The sequence below is a fragment of the Marmota monax genome, unplaced genomic scaffold, assembly GCF_021218885.2.
Source record: "Marmota monax isolate L192 unplaced genomic scaffold, Marmota_monax_Labrador192_F-V1.1 WCK01_AAM20220418_F8-fsc00231, whole genome shotgun sequence".
Taxonomy (NCBI): domain Eukaryota; kingdom Metazoa; phylum Chordata; class Mammalia; order Rodentia; family Sciuridae; genus Marmota; species Marmota monax.
In genome coordinates this window covers 1,651,699-1,670,872 of record NW_026693458.1, presented here as the reverse complement: position 1 = coordinate 1,670,872, position 19,174 = coordinate 1,651,699, and the positions used below count along the sequence as shown (strand labels likewise).

The 19,174-nt window shown below is 37.6% G+C and overlaps 1 protein-coding gene across 2 annotated transcripts in view; it reads left to right on the top strand.

The window, feature by feature from the left end:
* Nucleotides 1-19,174, top strand: part of Mfsd14b (major facilitator superfamily domain containing 14B) — a 64,695-nt gene that overhangs the window by 11,208 nt on the left and 34,313 nt on the right. Inside the window, exons 2-3 of one of the 2 annotated variants that reach the window (XM_046457696.2) lie at nucleotides 5,100-5,200; nucleotides 8,418-8,513. In XM_046457696.2, coding sequence (XP_046313652.1) covers nucleotides 8,505-8,513 — 9 coding nt within the window. In that variant the 5' untranslated portion in view covers nucleotides 5,100-5,200; nucleotides 8,418-8,504. The remainder of the gene's footprint in view (nucleotides 1-5,099; nucleotides 5,201-8,417; nucleotides 8,514-19,174) is intronic. The other variant, XM_046457695.2, reaches the window with a different exon arrangement.

Genomic DNA, 19,174 nt, shown 5'->3' with positions numbered 1-19,174 from the left:
CATGCCTTTGACCTAGCAGTTCTACTTCAGGGAACTTATCCTAAAACAATATTTGAACAAGACTTGACAGGGATAGGTGCAAGATGAGTATATATTGATCATAATAAGCATGAAATAGTATCTGTAACTTCAGAGTAACCTTATGAAATAATGTGGTACATTCATGTGTTGGAATATTATTAAGCTGCTGTTAAAAATGATGAAGCAATTATATACTATGTTAGTCAAATTTTCTTCTCTGTGACCAGAATACCCTGTAAGAACAACTTACATATTTTGGCTCACAGTTTCAGAAGTTTAGTTCAGGTTAGGCTGACTCCATTGCTTTGGGCCCAAGGTGAGGCAGAACATCATGGTGGAAGGGCATAGCAGAGGAGAACTACTTACCTTATGGTGACCAGGAAGCAGAGGGAGAAAGGGGAAGATGCAACAGAGAAGATGAACTCTTTCAGAGTAGCAATCCACTTCCTCCAGCCATAGCCCCTCTGTCTATAGTTACTACCTAGTTAGTGCAGTCAAACTAGGGTGGACTGATTGGGCTACAGCTCTCTCACAATCTAGTCATTTCACCTCTGAACATACCTGCATTAACACAAGCTTTTGGTAGACACTTCATATACAAACTATAATATATGCCTATTGATATGAGTATTATAAATATATTTATGTGTAAATTGGCTGTATAATAATGTCATCCCATTAGCATTTATATATTTGAGTAGTTTAGATTTTGAGTGCCCCTCACTATTGGGAAATGGTGGAACCTTTAGTAGTTAGGGCTTGGGGCGTGCCCTTAAAGGGAATATGGTGACCTGGGCCCCTTCCTGTCTCTCTCTTTGCTACCTGATTTCTATAAGGTGAGCGGCCTCCTCTGCTACAGGCGCCACAATGATGTGCTGCATTGCTGCAGGCCCCAAAACAATAGACCAATGGACTGTGAACTTAAAACCTCCCAAATGAGCCAAAATGAACCTTGCCTCTTTATAATTTTTTTTTAATCTGAGGTGTTTTGTCACAGTAATGAAACACTGACCAACACAGCTTTCAGTCCCAAGCATTTCAGATAAGAGATACTCAACATGTATTTATTCTTTATCTTTTGCAGTGATGGGCTTCCTAATTTTAGCATTCAGAGTGTATATGCTGTTTGTATGTTCTCTTAGCTGTATCTGCACCCTGACTCTTACAACACCTATCACTGCCTTAGAGGAAAATTATAGCTATTAAAGAAGTATGAACTGAAAGATTATAGTATAGTAATAGAGTATTTCCTTTATTTTTAAATACAATGTTATTACATAGTGATCATCTTAGTATTTTCTCCGAAAAAAAGCCATTTTTACTTTACTATATTATTTGTATCTGGACTAATAACACGCTGCCACTCCTCCTCCTTTTAAAAAAAATTTCTCCTCTCATAAAAAGCAGCTGATTCATTCTAAATGAAGTGGTCATGTTGTCTGCCCTTCAGTTTGGCCACCAGTAGAAAGGATATGGCAGAGGAGAAGCATCCAGGCACTGCATGTGAAGAGAAGCGAGTCTGTCCTTTTGCTTTTGCTTTCATACTTGCAGCTTGCTGGTGTTTACTGTGTACTTTGATCTTTGAGTTGGGGAATCATGTGTGGAATGAATGGGAATAACTTTCAACTTTATGTTTTCCCTGTGTATAGCAGTTGACTTGATTGAGAAAAGCCAGGTGCCCTAGTTCATCTGAGCTTTTCAGGTATATTTGAGAAAGTAAATGAAGAGATTGGTGGAAACTGCCCTATTGCCCAAATGCAGTTGCCAAACTCAGTGTGAGGAACTAGTGAGTGGGTTAAGGTATGCATTTTGCTTTGTTTGAGGGACTGGCTACCTTTGACTCCTGTCACCACTTATTCAGGTTCCTGCAGTGCAGGCTGTCTACCACTCATATGTGCTGATTCTGTTTGTGGAGAATCAACTCTATATGAAAAGAAGTAGATTGAATGTTTTTTTCTGATATGCAGAAGCTAATCCAAAATAAGTGGGGGGTGAGGAAAAGAGAAGAAAGATCAGTGGTGTAGACAAAGGCGAATAAAGAAAGGGAGGAGAGATGGGATAGGGAAAGATAGTAGAATGAATCTGCCCTTACGTTACTGTGTGCATGATAAATATACCCCAGTGAATCACCATCATGTACATCCACCAGACACTAATTTAAAAAAACAAAACAAAACAAAAAAAAAACCTTTTATTAGCAGGAAGATCAGTAGAGTGGAGGGAAGGGACCAGGGGAAGGGAGGAGAAGAGGGAAGGGAAAGTAGTGGGGACTGAATTGAAACAAATTATATTTCATGCTTTTATAATGTCAAAATAAATTCTATTGTATAACTAAAAAGAACCAATAAAAATAGAAAAAAAAGAATAAATGGTCTGAATAGAAAAGGTTACTTTTAAGACTTAAAAAAAAAGAAAAGAAAAGTAGTACAATATAAGAGTAACACACATTCTGAAGGTGAGTGACTATCTTGATGGAATGCCAGCTCAGTCAATCATTTATTGTTTGAGTTGAGCAATTTATTTAATAGTTTCTAACTCAGAAGGCTGTAATCGGATAAAATGATAGCATATACCATGTGCTTTATTAGGGCCTAGCATTACATGTGTAGCTGCTGTTACAGAATAATTTTCTGGCTATTACTCAGGGTCCTTTTAATACTGTTGCTAGCCTAGGTCTTTTCCTTTAGAGTGTATATTTCCTTTTGTAATTTTACATTCCATGACATGAGAGCAGGAATCGCTTCTGTTGCTCACCATTGTTCTTGCTTAGCTGATATTTAGTAGAGCTCAACAAATATGAGTTTATTACTTGCAGCTGAATAGTTTTATTCTCAAAGATCATTGATAGAGATAGGAATATTTACAGAAATTATTATTGGCCTCTTGGATTGCTTGAAGTTGGTTTTTCATTGGTTTAGTTTAAGAAGTTGTCAATTTTGAATATTTAACGTATTCTTAATCTTTCCAATGTGATAGACATGCCATTTATTTTTTTATCTGGGGTGGGGGATACGAAGGATTGATCTCAGGGGCACCCAACCACTGAGCCACATCCCTAGCCCTATTTTGTATTTTATTTAGAGACAGGGTCTCACTGAGTTGCTTAGCACCTCATTGTTGCTAAGGCCTGCTTTGAACTCTGATCCTCCTGCCTCAGTCTTCTGAGCCGCTGGGATTAACAGGTGTGCCTCACCATGCCTAGCTAGACATGCCATTTATTTAGGCCTTTCGAGGTGAGAAAAATTTTAGACTTTGTAGAAAAGTTAGATTAACTTAAGAGGTAACCAATAAAGTTGTTTTTTCCTGCTTGTACTCCAAAACTGTTATTAGGTAGGAGGAAGAAAAGAAGAATCTTCTGGTATGGTCATTTTTGTTGTTGTTCATTTTGTTTTGTTTTTGGTGCTGGGGATTGAACCCAGTGCCTTGTATATGCTCTAACCCTGAACTACATCGTAGCCCACATTGATTTGCTTTTTTAAAACTATGTTCTTTATTCACATTAATATTTTTTTAAAAAGCTTTGTGATTAAGAATTCTTTTTCTAGAGCACTTTACTAACCAGATAGATAAAAAGGATATAGGTGAAAGGTAGCAAATATGTGAATGGTGAAAATATTGACAGTTCATAGTGAAATATATTTTTCATATGTAGTTTCCGTAGTAATACAGAAATTATTATGAATCTTGTGGCAGTACTGGTTTGGATTAGAATATACTTCAAAAATTTTATACTTTTTCCTTACATGACTGGATATCCCATGAATGTGTGTTTAAAATTGTGGTAAAATTCACATAACACAAAATTTATCTTAAAGTGTACCGTTTTTTTAAGTGTACAGTTCAGTGGTGTTAAGTATTTTCTCAGTGTTGTGCCACCAATCTCCAGAATTTCTTAATGTTGCAAAACTGAAACTCTAAACCCATTATGCCTGTTCCTTATTTCTTCCTCAAACAATGACAACTTATTTTCCCTTTCCCTCAGTCCCTGGCCACTCCTCTTCTACTTTCTGTTTCTTTGAGTTTCACTTCTTTAGATAGCTCATGAAAGTGGAACCACATAATGTCTTTTTTGTGACTGGCTCATTTTACTTAACATAATGTGCCCAGAGTTCATCCATGTTGTGGCATGTTCTGTGTGCTTATATAATAAGTCAGATGACCCACCCTCCTCTATTCCTTCACACCACTGTTGCTGTGAACTGTTTATGTTTTTAAAGTCTGGCCTTCAAAATGTGATTTCACAGTAGTTGTTGCCCTTTCTGACCATAAATGTCTATAAACACATCCACTCTATAAAACAATATAAAATGGTGTTTTTATGAAGAAGAATATATTCTTTTCATCTCTCAGATTTATCATTGACATGTGCAGTGAAAGAAAAGATTAGAAAGCTACAAAAGGGGCCTCATGAAGTCTTAATCTTTATCATGAGGACAGAGGGGGTTTGTAGCACTTAGTTGCCACATAAAACTTAGTGACTTGAATCTGCCCACGCTGATAACGGTCTGTTGGGGTAGCAGTTTGGGTGGGGCTCAGGTGGGGATTGGGCACTGGTCTTGCCTGTGGTTTCTAGGGCTTCTGCAGTCATCTCAAGGCTTAACTGGAGTGACAAGTGAACATGGCCTTGTTCCTGGGTCTGGCAGTTGGTGATGCCTGTGAAGCTAGCTGGTCTGAACAGGGAAAGCCTGGGGTGCTCTCAGCCTCCTTGGTTAGAAGAAATTTCCTCACACGTTAGGCTTGAGGAACTCGAAAGGCCTAAAAGTTCAGGAGCCATGTTTTCACTTCTTTTGTTCAGAGCAAATTGTTGAACCAGCCCAGAACTGGGAAAGAGAGAAATAGACTACACTTTGGTTTTTTTCCCTCTTGGTGTTAGAGACCACACTTAGGGATTATCGCTAGAGAATGAAATGTAAAACACACTCTATCACTGAGATGCACCCCCAATCCTAGACTACCCTTTATGATAGAATCAGCCCCAGAGTTAGATTGTGACAAGGTGTGATAGGAACAGGAAGAATTTTTAGCTTAGTTCTTTACAGTCTTCCATAGGAGTGATAGGATGATATTTGTATTTTCAGAAAGATGACTTGAGTGCAGCGTCAACAAAGATTTGGAGGGAACAAGGGGTATGGCAGGGTTAAGAGGCCATGGACTGAATCCTCTGAAACCGTGAGCCAAGGTAAACTTCTTCTAAGTTCTTGTCAGGCATTTGGTCACAGTGATGAAAAGCTGACTAATACAAGTACCAATCATATTTTTCACCCATATGACTAGGAAATTTTTAGTTACAAATTACTTAATTGAGAATTAGATTACAGAGTTAAGAATTGCCTACTTCTGTCTAGCCAGAATGTTAAAGCACACATATGTGTGTGCATCTTTTTGTAATCCGGTGTTCTATGTATTATGTAGTTCATATGGAAAATCATTACTTTCTTAATTTATTTACCCAAAAGATCAAACTTAGAAGTTCTTAGTCATTCTTTGTAATGAGTTAAACAGTTCACATTTGGATGTTAATAAATTGACTGCTTTCCAATATAAAATTTATATCCAGATATTTTAAATTGATGTATTTGGTAACAATGCCACCACAATTTCCCCAGCATTCTAGTAGTAATGATTCGTTGACATTTATTAAAATATTGTGGAGTACACAATTCAATTTCTTGGGAACAAATGTACTTTCTCCTTTTTCATGTAGATGAAATGCCTAAAACAGTCACTGAAAATTGGTTTCTAAACAGTAGTGTGTGGTAGATAAGTGCCAGTTCTGAAGGAATACCAAAGAAATTATAAATAAAATCGTACAACAAAGCCTAAGATAAGTCCATTCTGGGAATCATAATCTTCTGTAAGTTTTTGTCTTTGTCGTTGATCTTCCCAACTTAAAAATTTTTCTGATGGACGTTTTTACACGAAAATTGCAGTGTCCCCTTCACATATTCTCCCTCATCTTCAATAATCATCACTTTTTGCCCTTTCTTCATTTAATCTGCTACTCCTACTTCTGATTTATTTTGTCATTTTTTAAGTTTCTGTTGTTTTAAAACTAGATTTGAGACATCATCTCATTTCTTAAATAAATACATTAGTATCTATTTCTGAGAAATAAGGACTTAAAATCTAACTTTAATACCACTAGTACAGTGAATGTAACTCTAGAATCATCTAATGCCCAGTTCGTTTTCACATTTCCATGACTATCTTAAAATTATCTTTTGTTTTTTCCAGTTTTAGTCAAAATCCAAAGTTTACTCATTGCTTTTGGGTTAATATTTCTTAAAATTTTTAAATTTATATATTGTGGTTTTCACTCTCCCCACTTTACTCATACCACTTCATTGTTGAAGGAACAAGACCATTCATTCTGATTTTTTCATACATTCAGATTTGTGCTAAAATGAGAGAATAGAAAAAAAGACATTAGTCTCTAAAGAGATCCTTCTTCCATGCCACTAATATTTTATAGGGGAATGGGAGAATGACTATTTGGAATGGATCATTGAACCTTTCCTATGTGGCATTTATATTCCAGGGGAAATAAACAATAAATTAAAATTATGACACTTGTTTCCTCTAGAAAATGATAGAGCATAACAAGGAGAGAAGGAGTTGTGGGACCCTGCTGGGCATGGTTGGATGCAGTGGGCACCAGAGGGGTAATGGGATCTGATTTACATTGAGACCCATCCCTCTGGCGTGAGGTGAAGGAGCAAAATGGAGTAGGGTCCCATTTAGAAAGCTATCCTGTAATGTAGGCAGGAGACCTAAGGGTTGGATTGGGGGAGAGCTAGCCAGCAAGAGAGGAGCTAGGCCTGATGCCAGTGTTTCTGAATTCAGGAGCTATACACAGGAAGGAGGGACAGAGAGGGTCTCAAACAGGCCTGTCACAGGCAAAGCTGAGTAGTTGTGACAGTTTCCATTCTAGTAAAGGACTAGCAAAACTGGTACTTTTTAAATCTAGTGCTAATAAATGCATTTTTAATCTTTTTTTTATTTTTAGTTGTTAGGCTCTTAAGTGGGCTTTTTTCTATTGTTTAAACTTAAGTTTCTGTTGTGAATGTGTTGTTTTACAAATGTCATATAATTTAATTCTTTTTAAAAATACTTATTAGCCAAGGGATTTGCAGTTTTGAATATTGATAGCAGTTGTACTGGCTGTTTTGGGGGAAAAAAGTCAGAACTACAAAAAATAAATAGTAAAAATGAACATTTATATTCCCTTCTTCTAAATCCAGCAGTTAAAATTTTGTGACCTTTGATTTAGAATGGATATATGTGCCAGTTTTTCCTAAACCATTTGACAGTAAGTTGCAGACATCAAGAATACCCAGAAATATAAGATTAATGCCACATGATTATCTAATATATAGTTCTTAGTTATATTTCTCCCATTGTTCCCATTTCATGAGAATCCAGTCAAGAAGTACCCATTTTTGTTTTCTTGACTCAAGTGTCTTTAATTTTGATCAGTCTCTTGCCTTTATTTTATTTTATTCAGTGACATTGACATTTTTAAGGAGACCAGGTCAGTTGTCTTGCAGACTCTTCTACAATCTGGATTTGTCTGACCATACAAATATACTTCTACCTTTTGAAGACTTGTAAATATAAGAATGGGAATAGGGTGTGATTTTTTTTTTTTTAAGTCTTCTGAATATCACTTCCAGTTACTACCACATACTAGCAGAACAGTGGTTTTGCAACAAGCATTGCCACAGAGTCAAGGACATTACATTGAAAGGGAAGTTTAGATTTCATCTCCAGGAATCACAAACTATAGAAAATATCAGATTAGGTAGAACCTTTATAACAAAATGGAAACAGAAAGCTGAATTTTGACTTTAGATACGGAGTGTGTTTCCAGATTTAACCTGATTCTTATTGGTTCTCTTCCAATTATGTGCTTCCACTGAGACTTTTGAGCATCTGACCCACATATTCATCTTTCTCATTATGTAGCTAAGGAAACTTCAGGCAGAGAGGTTAAGTTACTGAAAAGTACAGAATTAGAATTAGTAAGGGACAGTAAGGTCTTAAAGACCCAATTAATTTCCTACCAAAATGCCAGTGATTTACATTGATGGGACTAGTCTCTAATTTTAGTACTTTAGTACTTTAGTAATTTAGTACTGTGATTAGGGGAGGCGAGGGAATAAAGAATACCACAGAAAGAAGGGTGGGTGTGAGTGGGGTGTTGGGGATGGAACCCAGGGCCTTGCACATGGTAGTAAGCATATACTTTACCATTGAGTTATATTCCTGGCCCCTATAAGTAAGTTTCATGTTAAATAATTAAGGTGGTCTAATTTAATTTGTATTTTTAATGCCATTTTAAGATCATTTCTTTTATCTCTTTACTATGCTTCATAATAACTTTCTTTCTTTTTTAGCTCCAAGGCTTTGGCCGACCAAGTGTTTACCATGCTGCTATTGTCATCTTCCTTGAATTCTTTGCATGGGGCCTGTTAACAACGCCAATGTTGACTGTAAGTATTACTGACTGGTCCTTGTTTATGAAGGCTATAGAGGTTCTTAGGCAGGCATCCCTAGGTTTGGGTATCTGGGCTTATGTTTGGAGTAGCTCTTGGTAGTGATTAAAGACTGCTTGTTCAGTTGGGTTGTTTCTACCATGTGTTCTGTAAACCACCTGCAACAAAACATCTCATTTAATATTCATGGGTAGCACTGCACTCCCACTGAACCAGTGTCCAAGGTGTGCTATTATACAAGTGAACTGTATATATTTAGTAAGGTCCTTAGATATCCTATAGGAAATAATTGCAAAGCTTTGTTGAAGTTTGTGTTGTCTTTGTGACTTAAGAACATAGTAAATAAGAGATTGACAAGCACCTTGTAAAAATGGGAGTAATAATCACAAGAATGTCTGCTTTTCTGGTTTTGGTATCTTATTTGTAGCCATTTCTACCAATCCAGTGTTGAATTTCCCGACAGGAACTCAGATCCCTGAGAAATTTAGGGTTGGTTCTCAAATAAGCAAAGAATTATACACATCTAAGTGCCAATTGGAGTTCAAGGAAACAAACCTGGAATGAATTGGTAAGAAGAAAAACTATAGTGTATCTAGTACCACAGAGTCAATTACTGATCAAAGACTTCACATGTGTATAATAATTTCCTATTGAAGTTATCGAAAATTAACTATTACCTTTTCACCATTTAAAAAAGGAAGTTTGGGGCTGGGGATGTGGCTCAAGCGGTAGCGCGCTCCCCTGGCATGCGTGCGGCCCAGGTTCGATCCTCAGCACCACATACAAAACAAAGATGTTATGTCCACCGATAACTAAAAAATAAATAAATTAAAATTTAAAAAAAAAGAAGTTTAATTTTCATTTATTTCCTCCCTTGTGCTATTTCATGTTGGTTAAAAACAGACTTAGCATTTAGTCTTCAGGTAACAGAATGTCAGTTAAGACCAATAGGACTGGTCTGGAAATCCTGAATCCAGAGGAGTGGTCTCATAGTATTGCCACTGCATTCAGTGACTTGGCACAACTCCGTATTGATTCCATCTGAGGAGAAGGGTAGGCTTGTGGCTGTGCATGGAACACTGGGATAACAGTAGATAGAGAAACCTTGGACTTATAGAAATAAAGATATCTGAGTGTACTTGTGATGCTGCTGGTCATTTAAGAAGTAGTGCAACAAATATTTCTTTGGATGACCTGGCTACACCTTTCCCCTTCCCTGATACCTGTACACATGTATGCTGTAACATTTTCAAAGCTAGCAAGCCCTGGAGTGGTCCTTTAACCAAAGCTTCAGAAATCAGATATTTTATTTTGGGACTTTTGAATTTTGAATAAAATTGAGAAAGAGATTTAAGAGGATTTGTGTACATGTGAGTACAGCGCTGGGGGTCAAACCCAGGGGGCACAGCTAGGCAAGTGCTGTACCACTTAGCTACACACTACCATCTCCAAGAAGAGGAATCATTAAAAGTGACTACTGTGGGCTGAATTGTGTCCTCCCCCCCCCCCCCCCCCCCCCCCCCCCCGCAAAAGAGCATGTTTAAGTCCTATACCCCAGAACCCCAGAATGCAACTGTATTTGGAGTCAGGGCCTGTAAGGTGGTGATTAAGTTAAAATGAGGCTGTTAGGTCAGGCCCTAATTCAAATTGAATGGCCTCCTTATAAGGAGGGGAAATCTGGACTCAGGTAGGCCTGAGAACTGAGGAAAGAACATCCAAGGACATGGAGAAAAAATGGCCATCTAAAGTCAAGGAGAGAGTCCTCAGGAGAAACCAACCCTGCTGAAACCTTAATGTTGGGCTTCCAGCCTCCAGAACTGTGACAAATAATGTGTATCGTTTTAGCTACCCAGTCTGTGGTATTTTGTTATAGCAGTCCTAACAACTAATATAATGATGATCTAAAAATACATAAGCAACTGGCTTAAGTTCCTTCCACAGCCTGTTCAAGGCTTTCCCAAGCTTTTTTTTTTTTGATACTGGGAGTTAAACCCAGAGGCACTTAATTAACCATTGAGCCCACATCCCCAGGCCATTTTTATATTTTATTTAGAGACTTGCTGAGTTGCTCAGGCTGACTTTGAATTTGCAATCCTTATGCCTCAGCCTCCTGAGCCACTGGGATTACAGGCATGTGCTACCGCCCTTGGCTTCCCAAGTCTTTTCTTACATCAACTTTTTGTTTTGGATTCCAATGTATATTCGGCTATTATACCCAAAATTTTCTTTTCTGTCTGAGATTCTATTATTGATGTACATGATTAGAGGCAAGAGAGGTGCCAAAGAAGAGATTGTGAGGAAGATTTTGGTGTCTTAGTGATTATTTAACACTTAATTTTAATAAAAAGCCTTTTTAATTGTCCTCAAGTTTCAGTTGTTTTTAAAAATCATTCGTGGTTAACTCTTCCCAATGATTATTTTGCCTTAACAGAGAATCCCTTTTGGTATAATTAATCCCTTGTTCCCCAGTGAAGTTTAGAAAATAGAGAACTTTTGGATGGCTCTCAGCCATTTAGCTTTACATAAGACTTTGCTACAGATGGTTTAAGTTTTTAAGTCTTCTGTCACATTTAAAATACAGTTTGATTAATTAAAATTATAACTTGGATGGAGCACTGGACTTTAAAAAATCCCTGTATCTCTTTTATTTATCCTCTTTTATTTTTTTCTTGCTGCACTACCTTTTCATTCATAGTAATTAGTAATTACAAGATAAGTGATCCCCATCTAACCTTTCATCACTGTGTCCCTAATGCCTAGTGCTGCCTAGAACTTAGTGGTGCTTAATAACTATTTTCTTTGAACAAATATATGTGTTGCAGGCACATACCTGTGTCCTCAATGAGTGTCCTCATGACACATTTTTGGTACGAATATAGACCCACCAGCAAATTGTGTTAGAGTATACCAAACATAAATGAACTGTTTTAACCATTTAAAGGTGTAGTTAGTGGTACAGAATTCATAATGTTGTACAACTGTCATCAGCATCTAGAACTCTAACTTGTAAAAAGTGAAACTTCATACCTGTTCATCAGCTTCTCTTTCCCCTTCTCTGCAGCCCTCAGCAATTATCATTCTCTTGTCATTTCTATGAATTTTGACAACTCTACCTCACATAACTAGAATCATATTTATCTTTCTGTGACTGTCTTCTTTCACTTAGTATAATATTCTCAAGGTTATCCAAGTTGTAGTATATCTCAGAATTTCCTTTGTCTTTAAGGCTAAATAATATTCTATCATAACTATATACACATTTTGTTTATCCTTTAATTGGTTGGCGGACACTTGGCTTGCTTTTACCAATTGGATGTAGGGAATAATGCTGCTGTGCTAACCAGACTGTGCTAACTCTGTTTTGTTTTTGGATTGGGGGTGCTGGTACAACTCTTCCCTGTGGAAAACAGGTATGCCTACTACCTTCTGTCTTTTCTGATTGGACAGAGAAGTGGTAATGTTTGGTTCTTTGATAAGGAAGGATCAGAATTAGGATTTGTTTCTTCACAACTGAAAGTTCATGAGTATACAAAAAAGTCCTTGCTTTTAATTCTTTTTGGCACATATCCATAAATGGAATTGCTGTATCATAGAGTGATTTATTTTTAATTTTTTGAGGAACTGCCAAACTGTTTTCCATGGAGACTGTAGTACCATTTGATATTCCTACCAACAGTGTATAAGGGTTCCGGTTTCCCTGGTTTCTCTGATTGATGACACTTGTTATTTTATGGGACTTGCTTTATTTTCAATAGCAGCCATCCCAGTGGATGTGAAGTGGACCGGGCCACTTGTTTTAAGAAACTGTGATTTTTGGCCCTAGCACTTTGGTTCCCCCACCTCCAGCTTGTTTACAAAGTAGAGTTTCAGGACTGGGGATGTAGCTCAGTGGTAGAGCATTTGCCTAGCATTTGGAAGGCCCTGAGTTCAATCCTTAGTACAAAAACATAAACAAAAAGTTTCAAAATAATGTTTCTTTTGTAGTCTGTTCTATTAGCTCAGCAGGTTTCTCATTATAAAAGTAATTCTGTAGTCATCCTTTCTTGGTAGGGATTCAAATTAAAATGAAGAAATACCTTAGTTCATTTTTTACCTTGTCAGAAATTCTAAAACCTGCCAGGCATGGTGGCACACACCTATAATCCCTGTGACTTCAGAGACTGAGGCAGAACAAGTTAGAGGCCATCAGTCTGGCAATTTAGTGAGACCCTCAGCAACTTAGTGAGACCCTGTCTCAAAATAAAAAGGACTAGGGATGTAGCTTTGAAGTAAAGCTTCCCTGCATTCAATCCCCAGTACCAAAAGAAAAGAAATTCCCAAAACCTTTTAGACAATTATTGTGTCCTTTGGCCATTCTGACCCTCGGTTAGATTGTCAGATTCCTTCTTATTGTAATTAATTAGTTAATTAAATGCTGCTTGCAGAAATTATGGTAATATGCACATTTACCGTGAGGAATACAGTTGCTGGCATGATTCTGTAATTCCATTTAAGAAGTGTAACTGAGTTAGTAGATGTGCTCCTTCCTTCTCTCTTTCTGGGATTTTTGGTGTTGCTAAATAAAGCTAAATGCCCTGTTCTTTCCTGACTCCATCCTTCATACCAGAGTATGTTAATCTTGTTTCATTTTTGGATTAGGGGTGCTGGTGCAACTCCTTCCTATGGAAAACAGATATGCCCTCTCCGCTTGTCCTTTCTGGTTGGACAGAGAAGTGGTAATTTGGTTCTTTAATAAGAAAGAGTCAAAATTAAGGTTTATTTCTTCACAAAAATTCATTTATCTTTTTTCTTTCTTTTCTTTTCTTTTTTCTGTATATGTTTGTGTGTGTGTGTGTGTGTGTGTATGTTGCTGGGGATTGAATCCATGGCCTTGTGCATGTGAGGAAAGCACTTGCCAACTGAGCTATATCCCCAGCCCTATCTTCTTTTTTAATGCAGGAGTTTGCTATTTTCCAATTTCTAGTCCTTGGCATCTTGAGTCCATCATCCACCATGGCATAGCTGTTAAAATGTTGATTCACAGGTGCTCTTTTTGTTTGTTCATTTTTTTCCTTTGCTAAGTGGACAGCATTCTTTCTTGTTTCCATCAAGATAAAAAAATAAAAGTGTTGAGAGCATAATTTGGCAGTCCAGAAAAGTGCATATGTATTAATATTTTTGACAGTCTGAGTAACCCTACTTTCTGGCAATGATTAGTATCTATTTGAAACAGTGTAGAGCAGTTTACTTCTTAGTCCAAAGTCATTTGCTCCTTGAGATTTGTTGCCTTTGTTATGTAGCCATGACCTAGCTTACAGTTTAGTTTGTTTATTAAACACGGTCAGAAAGGACTTACCCCTAAACCTCTGAGCAAATTTATAAAACTGGCCTTACCTTCTAGTAGTAGGAATTGTGGTGATGGTGGTTTATACTTAAAAGTTGACTTTTCTCTCATCTTATGTTCCTGCCTGACATTCTGTCCTCTAGTACAAACATGCATCCTCTCAGAGTCCCCTGACTTCAATTTATTTTAAATAAAGTAATCTGATCAATTTTGGTGTCTTCATAAGTATTTAAATTGGGCACTTATTTTGATAAAGACATGCTTAATGTTAGTTCTTATAAGTAAAGAATTTTATTTCTTGTAATTTACAGATTCTATTTGGGAAGCTGACCTTGAAATCCTGCTAGAGATTCAGGAGTTCAATATTCCCCACTCCCTCATCCTTTTCATGTGATGGCCTGAAAATCCAAAGAATGCTTTTTAAACACTTTTCTGCCACATTCAATTTTTGTTCCCTCTCCTTGCTGACTCTCAAGATAATGTGCCATTCCTTCCATCATTCAGTGAACACATAGTCTGTCTTGTCATCCTCTTTTTTGCTTTGTTGGCCAGCCCTCCTGTCTTCTTCGCTTAATCATTGTTGTTGGGTTTTTTTGTTTGTTTGTTTGTTTGTTTGTTCTTTTGCTTTGTTTTGTTTTTGTTTTTGAGTTAGGGTGGCTGGTAAAGGATAGAACTGTATGCTAGGAGTTTTCGTCACAATACACAGGCACTTCATTGGATAATTTGCTCTTCATGTGGAAAGGAAGTAAAGTAAATGCTCTAATAACTATAGTCACACGGAGACCATCTTGCTTTCTGGAATCACAAGACGTCCCAGGTTCACCTGGTGATTTACTAGTGGTTTTGTGAACAAAGTGCCCAAAACCTGCCTGTTTGTGTGCTTGATAATTATTAAAATAAGTACCACCCAGTAAAGTATCTATAATATGTTAACAATATTTGTTAAATCTTTGCCTTCTCACGCACAGCCAACTATGATGCTGTAATGATCATTAACCAAACAGATGCAGTGAGCTTTGCTGGGCATTTGTTTCTGTACTGTTATATACTTTCATATCAGCAAACAAGCAAGCGCTTAAAAAAAGACCTCTGCTGATTTCGACAATATAGTTACAAGAAGTACTGACATGACAAACAAGGACCCTCCAGTGGTTACCATTGTCTTAAAATTTGGGATATGAAATGTTTTGGTGTGCATTCCAATTTTGTTATAGATTTTTTCAATACTTTCGTATCTCTGACTTTCAATACTTTCGTGTCTACATCCATTTTATCTGATGGGAAGACAGCATTAATAAGAATTGTCTTTCCTCTTAGGTCTCACAGGTTTCCACACTGTCCTTGGTCTATATCTGGCTTACTCTCTGCTTTCGTATTGTTTCTGTGATAAGAATGATTTTTACATTTTTAAATGGCTGATTATTTTAAAATACCACAATGCCGCAGTCTGGCTGGGCACAAATGCCGCAGTCTGGCTGGGCACACAATCACGAGCCACCACACAGCTTGTAGATTCAAACAGCAACTCTTTATTCCCGAACTCACACCAGCCGTCTACAATCACGTTCTGGGGAAATCCACGTTCTTTTCCAAAATCCACGTTCTCTGCCCAAAATCCACTCCCACTGGGCTTCTGTCTCCCAAAATATACTGTCTGAATCCCGTGAGAACTCAAGGGGAACTCAGGCAGCAGGATACGCCCTATTCCCAGCAGGAATAATCTTAAACCTTAAACCTGGAACCTAAACTGGGAACGCCCTAAACACGATTATCTTAAAACCAGGAACACCCTAATCTGCCTTGGTCCTTGAGCAAGGTCACTTACATTCAATGTCACTGCAACATGGGGTACGCTGGCAAGGAAATTGTCATACCTACTTGGCTAATGGCTCCCAGCACCACAAAATATTGTTAACATTTTATACAGATAGTATTCAGTTATATCTACTCTGATATATCTCAATTCTGATGTTATTGTTGTTCTTTCTGAATTTTCTTCTGTAATCAATTCTTGAAGACTTGTGTGTTGCTTCATTTGGTGCAGGTCTATAATTGTGCAGTGTGTTGTTTGTAAAGCATGTAGTATCTTAAATCACTTGGGGAATATTTATACTTACTTTAAGGCTTGTTTGTTTCCTTCCATTATTAGCTGGTGGAGGTGAGGTAGATTATTTTTTCCTTTTTTTGTGTGTGTCCTTTTTGTTATTTTGAATGGTTTACTTTACATTTTTTTTGCTAAATTTTGTGTATCTGTAATATTTACAAGTAAAAATGCAGATTAGGGATTGAGAAATAAAATGTCTTCTGGGGCCAGGCAAGTGGTGATAAATGCATGAGGTGGGGTAAGAGGGTGCTGTGCTGTGGTTGGAACAGCAGCAGCCACAATCTCTTTACTCAGCCAATTAGCAACATAGTAATTTTAGATCTTCTGGAATCCTACGAGAAGCTACAAATCATGGATGTTGGTCAAATCTTCTGAAATTCACACATTGACATTCACATTTTGAAAAAACAATGAGTCAAAAGTGCATTACCCATCAGTTTACAGACGTATGTGTCTAAACACATTTCTGGTAGCTTAATGCAGGGACTGGTAATAGGAGCTCTGGATGAAATGTGGGTACCCTGTGATTTCTTTAGTGTGTTTATAGGGCATTGTGCCAGTTTGGCCAGTCATAAGTAATCTGCATCATTATCCTTTTTAATCCCACCCCCTTTAACCCCGCATGTGTCCTGCTTAGAAATCCCACTTCAAAGAACTATACTTGTGATTTTTATCATGGGGTCATTACGAAGGTCTGCAGCTCTGAGAACAGGATACCAGCGAGCTTATTTTGTGATCTTTTAATAATACATTCACTTGTGGCTGTTTTTTTTTTTTTTTTTCCCCTATCCTGATGGAGGGTTCTTCCTAGGTTCTGGAAAATTTATTTCTTCAAAGTTCTTCTCTCCCCCCTCAAATGTTACTTTGCTTCAACTCACAGGTTTTGTGTCAGCTTTTCACTATCTACTCTGGATCATCCAGAAGTACCTCACTATTCTTGGTTTTCCAGGGATGTTTTAGGTTCTACTTGCACATTTCTTCTGTTACATTATTGGAAGTAGAGAAACACAGCTGTGGGCATGTGTATGCAATGTGTAGGCATATGTTTATATGTGTGCAGATATTTCTTAGTTTTTTTGCATTGGAAAACAGTTCAATTCTCAAAACTTTCTAAGTTACTTTTTTGTTAAGTGATAAGAAAATTATATTTTATGTTTACTGTAATCCTTTTTTTTTTGTTTTAAATAAGATGCCTCCATTGAGATTTTCTTATAAAAGGAGATATTAAAAATAAAACCCTTGATCTTATCTATTTGCTGAACCTTTTGTCATTGGGTTTACTTTATTCTTTGATAAGAGTTCTTATCTTTTTCTTTCTTTCCTTTTTATCCCCCCCAATTGCACTTGTTTGAACACTTGGCCTTTGCACATTCTAGGCAAGTGCTCTACCACTGAGCTATATTCCCAATCCTTTTTTGAGATTTTGAGGCATGTGTCACTTGATTGCCTAGGCTGGCCTTGAACTTAATCTTCTTGAGTAGAAGATTAAGATGTGTGGTTACAGATGTGGGCCATTGCACCCAGCCAGTTATTTTCTTTTGTAGTTAAATTATCTGTATACTTTGAGTTTTTAAATTTATCATTAAAAGTTTGCGTAGAGGCTGGGCATCATGACGGCGGATGCCTGTAATCCCAGCAGCTAAGAGGCTGAGGCAGAAGGATCATGAGTTCAAAGCCAGCCTCAGCAAAAGTGAGGTGCTAAGCAACTCAGTGAGACCCTGTCTCTAAATAAAATACAATAGGGCTGGGGAGGTGGCTCTTTGGTTTTGTGCCCCTGAGTTCAATGCCCAGTACACCCTGCCTCCCCCCCCCCCCGCCAAAAAAAAAAGTTTTGAGTAGAATATTGCGTGTTTCTTTACTCTTATTTTATTTTATGATGAAAGTTAGCTGTCTAAAAAATGTTGTATATATTTATTTACTGTTGACTTGTTTTATTTATCTCTCCAATTGAAGATTATATTGTTTCCCTTTTGGGATGAGGGATAGGAAACAGAAAAGCTGTTAAAATACAGATTAAATGTGAATATAGAAATTTTTTAGATGAATTAAATAGTGTGAGTTGACCAGATGGGACCAGATGGTCCCGTAGTGCTGATAATCATAGTGGATCTAGTGTGTTTAATGTGGAGCTCAATGAATGCACACCATTCGTGCATGGCTGTGGTTTTGCTAGACTTAAGTGATTATCTCTCCTTCCTAGGTTGCAGCACTTGCACAAAGCGGGTGCATGTTCAGATCATTTCCGTGTAGAATTGTTATAGGGAAGGTCGAGGTTGGAGGGTGAGTGTGGAGGTGGGGGCAGGGAAGAATCAGCACTGCTGCGCCTTTGGTAGGTGAGGGCAGCCCTGGAGTTAATGCACTGTTCAGCAGCAGCACTTCCCTCAGCTCTGTTTCCCACTGACAAGGACTAAGAGGAAGCCATTGGGTAAGAGAGGTCTCAGAAATGTCTCCAGCTTCCTACCGTTGTTGGTCCAACGCAGTGGAGTATGGAAGGGAGAAATGTGGGACCAAGGGGTAATGGGATAATAACTGGCATACCCAGGATCAGAGACTTTTTTTTTTAATATATATAAATATGCTAGTTTTGCTAGTTTGCTGTATTTTTATGATGCACATAGCAAATTTATTGGATGGTTCTTATCTTGATCAGTATTTTTTTCTTTTAAAAGAAGAATGTCTATATCCCTATAACCCATGTTTTGTTGTTTTTTGGGGGGGGAGGGCGGGTACTGGGGATTAAACTCAGGGGCACTGAGCCACATCCCTAGCCCTATTTTTTATTTTATTTAGAGACAGGATCTCACTAAGTTGCTTAGCCCCTCACTTTTGCTGAGGCTGGCTTTGAACTCATGATCCTTCTGCCTCAGCCTCATGAGACTCTGGGATTACAGGTGTGCACCACCACGCCCAGCACCTATATTATTTTTGGAAGATTTTTCAGAGAACTTTGATGATATTCCATTGAGATACTCAATAGCCTTTATTTGTGTTTCTTTCTCCTGAGTATAAACAATAATGTTCAAATACTAAGATTGGAAATAATTTTTGAATGGATTTTAGTTTCAGTTTTTTAAGACTTTATTCTTTTTTTTGTGGGGAGGATACCAGGGATGCTTACCACTGAGCCACATCCTCAGCCTTTTTTTAAATATTTTTTTTATAGACGGGGTCTTGCTGAATTGCTTAGGGCCTTGCTAAATTGCTGAGGCTGGCTTTGAACTCAAGATCCTC